Source organism: Epargyreus clarus, unplaced genomic scaffold (assembly GCF_041222505.1).
Source record: "Epargyreus clarus isolate Ecla_fem2 unplaced genomic scaffold, WU_Ecla_fem_2.2 ptg000007l, whole genome shotgun sequence".
Lineage (NCBI taxonomy): Eukaryota > Metazoa > Arthropoda > Insecta > Lepidoptera > Hesperiidae > Epargyreus > Epargyreus clarus.
Genome location: NW_027332215.1, coordinates 16549961 through 16559963, shown reverse-complemented (window position 1 = coordinate 16559963; position 10003 = coordinate 16549961). Strand labels below are relative to the sequence as shown.

The 10003-nt window shown below is 35.8% G+C and overlaps 1 protein-coding gene across 1 annotated transcript in view; it reads right to left on the bottom strand.

Moving 5' to 3' along the window:
- Positions 1-8088: 8088 nt before the first annotated feature.
- The window catches only part of LOC140743785 (uncharacterized), a 41057-nt gene continuing 39142 nt past the window's right edge, over positions 8089-10003 (bottom strand). Inside the window, exon 3 of the mRNA XM_073075373.1 lies at positions 8089-8127. Coding sequence (XP_072931474.1) covers positions 8089-8127 — 39 coding nt within the window. The remainder of the gene's footprint in view (positions 8128-10003) is intronic.

Here is a 10003-nt window from a genome sequence, read left to right as displayed (position 1 = left end):
GTCGACTACAGTTGTGATCCTACTCCCGAAGACTAAAATGTGTAATTATTCCTTTATTAAGTAACAATAGGTATAAATTTCACGTAGACACTGTTAAGATGTTTAAATAAATTAATACACCAACAGATAATTCATAATTTTGTAGAAGAATTTCATGGCATTTGCATCACTTATAAATTGGCAACTTTGAAAACAATAATATAATTATTTTATCAAAGTTTACCTCGGGTCACATCAAGGTTAGCACATTTAGTTACAATATTGGCCGAATTAATTAGTAATTTTGGTTTCACGAACAAAACAAGACAGAAAATTAACATTCTCATTCAATTCAAACCATACCATTATATTAATCAATAACAATTTACTAATGATGTTATAATGAAAATAAATATAGTATCCCAGAATATATAATTACTGAATAAGCCATACTCAAAGACATATTCATTACATTATTATTTAGAAGAAAGAAAAGTAGACAGTTACATATTTTTTCAGATTCCCTTATAGAAGTATTATTTTTCTATTCGGACCTTATTAGCATACGAAACGCGTCTCAACAAAATTATTTTTTAGAATATTAGAACACTCCGGATAATTTTAAAGCATCTTTAGGCTGGGCAACGCGGCCCACGACCCGATTGAAGCGCGTCTTATCTTAGGAACCGGCCCGCGGCCCGCTTTAGATGGCGATCAAATTTTATTTAAGAAAGGGCTACCAACTTTATTATTTTCCTTGATTTGGACTTATAAAGGGAAATGAGAGCGTTACTCGCGACATAACATCTTAACCTCCTTAACACCTTAAGATTGTTCAACATTTTTAAATTGCAAGGTAATTAGAATCCTAAATAGATATTATTAAGAATAGCAGCAGTAAAATCATCTACTACTAACCATAGTCTATTATTTTAAGAGCTAAGTGACGTTAAGCTGGCATCTGTTTGCAGATAGAAAAATCGAATTCGAGACTTAACTGAGATTCGAATATTCTCTCGATACCTGTCGGTAGTCACTGACAGTTTACTTGGCTAAGAATGTTAGTAAAGTATCCCTGTAATCGTTGAAGGTGGTTTGACTTCGGCAACACTACTGCCCCACTTATTTCTGCCGAATAACAGCAGCGCTGACGTGTTTTACGTGAAAGGAGGCATATTTATTCGAAATGTTCCAACTTACTCCTCAAGGGTAGCAACGCATCTGTGGCCGACCTAAAGAAGGACTCCAGTCTTATCTATGGTTGATTACCTTATGAAGGTGGTTTGACTTGGGCAATACTACTGCCCCACTTATTTCTGCCAAAAAACAGCAGCGCTGACGTATTTTACGTGAAAGGAGGCATATTTATTCGAAATGTTCCAACTTACTCCTCAAGGGTAGCAACGCATCTGTGGCCGACCTAAAGATCGACTCCAGTCTTATCTATGGTTGATTACCGATGTCTATGGGTGGTAGTGGCCACTTACCATCATCACTTTGAAGGTGGTAGAACCCTTTGTGGTTCGACTCCGGCGGCATCACCGCCACAACTATTTCTACCTAATAACAGCAGTGTTGGGCGCTGCTGTGTTCAGATAGGAATATCCAATCCTATCTGGGGTTGATTACTGATGTCCATGGGCGGCAGTAGCCACTTACCATCAGGTGGACTTCATGCTCGTCTGCTACTCCTATATTATAAAAAAAAGATGGACTGCATATCCGTTGGCCAGATATTTTATTTATTTATTTATTTATAATTTATTTATAATATAAGAGTAGCAGGCGAGCATGCAGTCCACCTGATGGTAAGTGGCTACTGCCGCCCATGGACATCTGTAATCAAACTCAGATAGGATTAGATATTCCTACCCGAGGTCGGCCACAGATGCGCCGCTACCCCTGAGGACTAAGCTGGAACGCCCCGGAAAAGTCTGTCTCCCTTACCACACCCTTCAAACCGGAACAAAGCAGCGCCTAACACTGCTGTTATTAGGTAGAAATAGGTGTGGCGGTGGTGCTGCCGGAGTTGAACCACAAAGGGTTCTACCACCTTCAAAATAATAATAAAATAAAAAGTATTGTTGTACCGGTATCAATCCAAATAGTAAAGTTATCACCCTACAATTGTGTCATGAAAAGGGTTTCGGGTTCCATCCCTAGATATCGTAATAATTAATTTAGATTTCAGTTTACGGTCCGGGGGTTTGTATATTCGTGCTCGTGAACGTGAATCCCTATTCAGTGTGTCATCACTGAATAGGGATTCAGGGAATAACATCGAGATATTAAGCTATAATGTAGACAACATCATTAAAACACTTTTTTAGTCTAATAAATTTACCATAATATTAACTGTAATACAGCACGTAGGATGTAGAATCAATTCCATACCATTTCTATTTCATTAAAGATTTCTATAATATAATTTATCCTGTACTTTTCTGATCCGTATCCTGATGGAGACCTCGGAGTCTTCTACGTAGCACCTCCGTAGTACAAGACGGCCACTATCACTGGGGTTTAGATGGGTAAAAACACTACATTACCTGTACCCTTAGTATGAGTTTTTACGTTTTTACAAAAATGGCTGTTTTTGTATTTGCCCATACATTTCCAATCAGCGCCCCTAGCGGACTGTATCAAAACTAATTGGAAAACTCCTTTTCCTCCTCGCCAATAATAAAAAAATATATTTTATTAAAAGCGTACTATAAACTAAGTGATTATTTGACTGACAAAACGGTGTGGTCTGAAGTAGTTCCAGCTCCACATATACCATTAGGTTAAGTTTAACATTGTAAAATCCATTTTTTTTTAAAGATGTGTGTTATGGAGTTTCTTTCGCCGCTTCTTCTCCATAACGAAACACCTTGTGAAGTGGTGGTAGTTTGACATTCAAAAAGTGCTCTGTAAAGAACCTATTTTGAATAAAAAATTTTGATTTGATTTGATTTATCACACGCGACCTGAAGGTCTACCATTATATTGTCGATTACGAGTTGTTGAACTGTCAAGGCGGATTGGGCTGCCTCATAACTGTTTCGTGCCATGTTAATTAACTTTACCACGGCGACGACTTTACCACATATTCTTGGGTAGTTTCTTTTTTGGAAAACTTGGCGTATACTAAATAAAAATATCCTATTTTATTATCCAATTTAATTTAGTTAAGTAATTGAAGACGGTAATTTTTGTTAAGGTATATTAAAAGTGGTAAAACTCTTTATGGTTCAACTATCACTGCAACATCTTAATCTGTTGTACGTACTCGTATCTATATACTGTCTTGAACTCTTGAAGTTCAAGAAGAAAAAAAGAGAATGCACCTGATGGTAAGTGGCCACTGCAATGGGCATTGATGATTTATTGCATAATTATTGAACAGGGGTTCGTCCGGAAGCCGATCACGCGTTGCCATTAAGCCAGAAATACAAAAAACTGATTCACGTCAGAAAGTAGTGTGGTGTACTACCCTTAGTAGAACCATAAAGTAACCTAACCTTCTAAGTAGCATAGCCTTCCATCACTTATCGGGTATTACCTAATTTACAGCATTTGAGAAATTTTACTGTAACATAAATATATGACAAGTTGACCTTAGGACGGTAATACGGGCCAGTATTTCATAATTAACGCTGTTAATAATTAACTGCGGGCGAAGCTGTGTCTTTGGTCTACGTAGAGCGACTTTTAAAAGCGTAATTATAAGATTACTGTTGACTTTTTAATTTTTTGCGACGGGAATGAATTGCAAAGTGCGGTCAAGATAACTATTTAAATTAAATTTTAAGTATATTATGCTTTGAACAAGACTTATAAATTTATATTTAAATTTTTCACAAGCAAACTATTTAGTAACGTTGTTTGACACTTCGTATTCTTCTCAGAAAACCCTTTTATTTGATATTCTATATCATGGAGTGTATAAAAATATTAATTGGTCTTGAGGCGTCCACTCGAGAAAACACAATATTAGGTTAGGTTAGGTTGGTAAATTATTATTATCAACTTGTATCGCACATATAAGCAGACAAGAGTTAACAAAAAAATGTTGAGTTGATTTTCCGGCATTGTTTACTCTAAATAGACGACACGGTTACAAGTTAACAAGGTGTAACAAGTTGTAGACAAACATATAAGTTGTCCTTCCAATGCCCCGCTGTTCCCTATGCCTGTATACACTTACGATCGATTGATCATAGATGTAATATACAATAGGCATTATTACTAATAGAATTCTCTATGTCAGTCACAAGGCAACAATTGGTTCGATTGTTCTCTAACTATTGACTGGCTTCAATTTCCGTTTGACGATTATGCAATTTAGTTCAGGTATTATGATGTTAGCTGTAGTCCCGGGACTAGAATAGGGCTACGGTATCCTCTGCCTGTCATATGAGGCGACTAAAAGGGGGCTTCTGGGGTTGCGGGCGGCAAGAGTGGGAGCTCGGACCTAGTAAACACTAGGTGTGTGTGGGTGGATCGTAAACTGCTCCCCCAGGGAAGAGCCCGATTGGGGAATCGCGCTCGGAGGACTCCGGTTGTGTTCCATCGGAGATCACGGAGTTCTCCACCAAGCGCCGAGGACGGCCACGGGGGGGGGGTTTTAGTACGGTAAAAATACCACATAACCCGGCGTCGCCCCCACGTCGTCGGGTACCTTTTGAAGGTTTCCCCCTCGTAAACAAAAAAAAAAAGGTAATAGGTTTTGTCATTCAATCATATTCTATACTCTAAGCTGCTTGAAAGGACCTATACAATTTATTTAAATTAATATTAATATAATTTGAAGAGCCTAATTTAAATTATGCCGTTGTCTACATTTCATAATATTTAATTAAGCCCTAATTTGATATGCAAATAAATTAGTGATCTTACAAAATTATATCAACTAAAGTTGTATTTCTAAATATTTCTCTCAAAGTGTTGCTTTTAAGTATTCCAAATTTTAAGTTATTCATTATGTATAACCATTGTTCCAAGTGATAATTTTTATGTTTGGAAGATGTTTATAGCAACATAAAATCAGTATTTTTCGTTATTTGAATGTACTTTTATAGTGATAAACTTATACTATTTTGAACAGATTTGAACTTTGATTTGGTTTTCAACTGATTTTGTGAATAACCGCTCAGAGACACCAAAACATGTGTGACCTAAACCTCTGTCTTAGGACCGTACCCAACAGGACAATAATGTGTTGATGATGGTCTCACATAACTTATATATAAAATTCTCGTGTCACAATGTTAGTTACCGTACTCCTCCGAAACGGGTTTACCGATTTTCACCAAATTTTGTATGTATATTCAGTAGGTCTGAAAATCGGCTACTATCTATTTTTCATACCCCTAAGTGATAAGGTTGTTCACCCTTAACATTTATTTATATGGCAACATAACGTTTGCTGGGTCATCTAGTAACTTATAATAATTTACGTGACCAAAACATCTCATTAGTAAGATGTGACATTAAACCGAGTAGGTAAGTGAAGTTTACATTTGCGGAAAATTATAAACAAAGTTTTTCATGTTCATCATGTTTTCAAAACAGCGGCGGCGCGATTATCGAACGAAAAAGTGCTGCTATCAAAAATGCTGTGGGTATTTAATTTTTATCTTTATACCTGCTGAAAACAGCTTTTCAGAGTTTTACACTGTATTAAAATTTTAAAGAGCGTCGGACTACGGTATTTATGTATCTAGATCTATAATCAACAAACATCATCATCAATCTCTTCTCAAAATGGGAAGGATTAGGCCATAGTCCACCGCGCTGGCCAAGTGCGACTTGGTAGATTTCACATGCCTTTGGATTTTATTTTTAAGATTACTCAGGTATGCAGGTTTCCTCGAGATGTTTTCCTTCACCGTTTAAGCAAGTGATAATTAATTTCTGATACGCACATAACTTTTGAAAAATCATAGGATTTCAACCTCGGATCCTTCGATCAAGAGGCCACGAGTTTCTTAACCACTAGGCTATCATTGCTATGATCAACAATATATTTATTTAAATCGATGTCTATTATACGAACCTAAAGGCGGCGGCGAATATGGGTTTTATTATCGGAACGTATAAGAAACTCAGGGACCCTATTATTGGGAATTAAAATATTCATGTTCACGTAACTACATAACGTGCCGTTACGGTATCGCGTTTATTCTCACCGAACTCGCACAAAGGTTTCAGTAAAAGAAAATATTTTCTCATGAAATTGGGACTGAGTACGCGAACGTTCATGCTTTGATAAGGGCGACAGTCAAATAGCTTTTACTTAACGCAACACCGGAAAATAAGCTATGAATGCGTATAATTATTTATTTTAGACAAATAATTAAATTAAGTACACATATGTATGGTTAACTAAAATATTAGTTGCTTATGCGATAAAGGAAAACATCGTGAGGAAGAATTCGGAAAACAGAGTTCTTAAAAACTTCTCAAAGGTGAGCTTACATTTTTTATAATCAATCTATTTGAACACCATATATTATAATTTGAACACCAAAGATCGGCAATTGATAATTTGTTTAGTAGATAGTCAAGAAGGTTTATATATTAATACCGGACGTAAATCTATCATTTCGCACAAGACAAGGGTGGACTCAAAAGAAATTATCCCATTGTCAAGTTCTTACATTTTTAAGGCGAATCCATTATACTGTTATATCAGGTCGACTGTTGTTAAACATTAACTTGGTGAACATGCAAAAATGTAAAAAAAAAAACATAAAAGAGCTCTTCGTCGATTTGTTTTCACAAAATGTTATCCAGCAATGTTCAGTGATGCAGGGATCCGAACAGCGCTGTAACGGTACACTTGACCCGTGAATAAAAAGATCTTTTATTTATTACTTCTTTTATAAACATAACGTATATTTTTCTACATACGAGTATAATATACCCATTGTATGTGTATTATTTGAATGTAATAATTGACTTCTTAATAAGAAGGTTTTACTAATCTGTTTAGAATATTACATATGCTATTATAGATAATACTCGTAGCTTCCAAACAACATGTTTTCATATAATAAATGTAAACAATATAAGTCTGATATAATGTAATGTTAACATAAAAAATAATGTAAAGAAATTATCTGTGTAGATTGTTATTTCCCATAAAAATCCTAATAAAGTTTGAGCCATTTGTAAAAGCCTTATTAATTACGTCCTAGTAAATAGCATACGTAAGAACTTAATCTGTATGAAATAAACACACTAATACTGGTACTTAGTTAAAACATAGGTGCGTTTAATAAACACTAACCTTTAAGATTTCATCATATTATTCATATTTGTAAAAAGACTTCTTATTTAACGAGCGGAATCGTTGTCAACCCATTTACCGCCCCACTGCTGGGCACGGGTCTCCTTCCAGAGTGAGATGGGTTTACATAGGTTATATTATTTCACCGCGCTATTCAAGTACGGATTGGTACATAAGTTTCATAAGTCCTTGAGTATTTATTTTTTTCAGGCTTGTAATTTTTCTAACAATATTTTCATTCGCGTAAAAGTAAACTTTTGTAAGCGCTATTATAAACATTAAAAATTAAAGCAAAACCTTCAGGACTTTTATTTATATCAGACAAAGCTTGAAACCTCATAAAAGTAAAGTTATCGCTATCAACCCATCGCTGTCCCACTGCTGGGCACGGGTCTCCTTTCAGAATCAAAAGGATTAGGCCATAGTTCTCTACGCTGGCTAAGGGCAAATTGTCAGACTGTAAATACTTTTGTTTTTTTTACAAGATCTCTTTTCCGTTAACGTAAGTGATAATTAATATCTAATACGCAGATATCTTTGAAAAACCAGAGGATCCTGGAATTCGTACCTTGAATCTTGATCGAGAGGCAATCATTAAAATAGACTAAATCAGGTTGCGGTTAAAAAGGAAAGAATTAAGAGAATTCTCGAAAGCGAACGTAGTACGTCGCAGCGTAGCGTGTAAAGAGATTATCTGTTGATCGAGTTAGTGCATGCGAGCTTCGACCAGAAAAAAGCTTCCGCTACAAGGGACACTGAAATGTGGGAATATTTTCCGTCCTCGTATATCGACAGTTAATTTCATTAGGCAAAATCACGTTTTGTTTCTTTTATCACGGTTCAGAGTCTAATGCATAATGTAATCTTGCAATCTGCAATCGGATTAGCTCAAATGAACATTCTGAACGTGAGACGTTTTATTTTAGAGAAATCGCTTCTAAGTTTTAATGAACTGAAACGTTGTGCTAACTACATTTTTATATTGAACTAGGTAATTAGCATTCAGCATTGAGCATGGTAAGTGGCCACTGCTACCCATGGATATCTGTAACTAACCCCATCTGTAAAACAGTGTTCTGTACAGAGGCTACAGAAACCTTTCAAAATGCAAGAATATTTCGCCTTAGAAATGGGTATGGGTATGCGGTAGTACTATACCTCGACTACGACTATACCTACTGGTACTACCACCGGAAAATAATTGCTTAATAGTACTATGGCTTGGATTTGGTGCTTGTGTGTTAGAAAGAAGCGTTTTGCCATAATTGCCACTTGCGTGTGCAATAGCAGAGGGTAGAAGGCAGAAAAATAGACTCGCAAATCCCTTAATACTATCTGACATGACCGGGAACAGGCGGCTGTTAACCTGAACTCGCATCACGCAGCATATATAAATAAATTAATCAGAGAATATTTACATAAATATTTGAACGCCCATGATTGACTGTGATAAATTATAATATCAATAAGTTTAACCACAATATATTCTCTGCCATAAATGAACACATTTAAATTAAAAACGTCAACAACATTTTTGCCTATTAAATTACCAGATAGGCTGTCAAATAAAAATACGGGCGCTTATTTCTATACGCTGCGCTGGTGTTGTTATTCAGGATGTAAAGATAAGACCATTTTCCGCATAATATTTAACGTAACAAGTGAAAGTAGCTTGGGTATGTGTTACTTATTGTATTTTTATGAAGTTAAAGTTGCAAACGAGCGTGCAGCCCACCCGATGAAAACCACAGCTACCCAAAGATCTAATCGATCCTAAATAGGATTGGATTCCTATCGGATAACAGTTACCGAACTATTTCCACCCCTGGGAATTCGGTGAGAAAGTGTCATATAATTGTATCTCCCTTACACCTTTATAATCAGAGCATATCAGTCGACACGGCAGTTGTAACATTATAAGTGAGAAAAAGGTGCGACTATGAGGCTTCCGGAGTTGTACCACAGTAGAAAATTTGTACTGTGGTTGTACGGCGAAAGGTTTGAACATCACTTTAACATAATCTCAGAAACAAGTATAATCCAATTCAAATTTAGGCACCACTGTTATTTAAGACTAAATCCGTTGTTCTATTGTTTTCAATATGAAATATGATTTACTTTTTGTGATATCCAATCCAACCGTAATCCGTAATAATTAAAACGGGATTGTGTTCAACACGCGTGAATATTAAAATAGAATATTTATTGGCCTGTTTTCTCATATCGTTCCTTAATTAACTTATTTGTAAACAAATAAGGTTTATTAATTAAGGCTTTTTAGCTCACAACGCAATTGTGAGCAAAAGAGAAAGGTTATAATAGAAACGTTAATTTATATAAAGATTTTTATAATTCTACCTAGCTCTAATGTTTTCTACGGACGGTACTTGTAGCGCCCGGGGCGACAACTCTGAATGGCTTCCCTCGGGACCGATCCCCTTTGATGCGAGAAAATGTGGTAAGTAAGCCGTCCCAAGAAAAACAACGCTCACTCCCCTCAAGTAGCTAATTAACTACTATTAATTATCAAATATCAAACGAATATGTAGCTTATTTTAATGGATATAGGTCATTTATTTATTTTTAATACGTTTAATTGTGCTGCTTGCGTTGAAATACCGCAACACTAAGCAGTAATGACATTTATCAGAAATCTGAAATTATTAAGTGGAGAGTTTTTTGTGTCTTGAGGAAATAAACATCATAACCTTTTTATATTCCACTGCTGGGTACGAATCTCTTTTAATA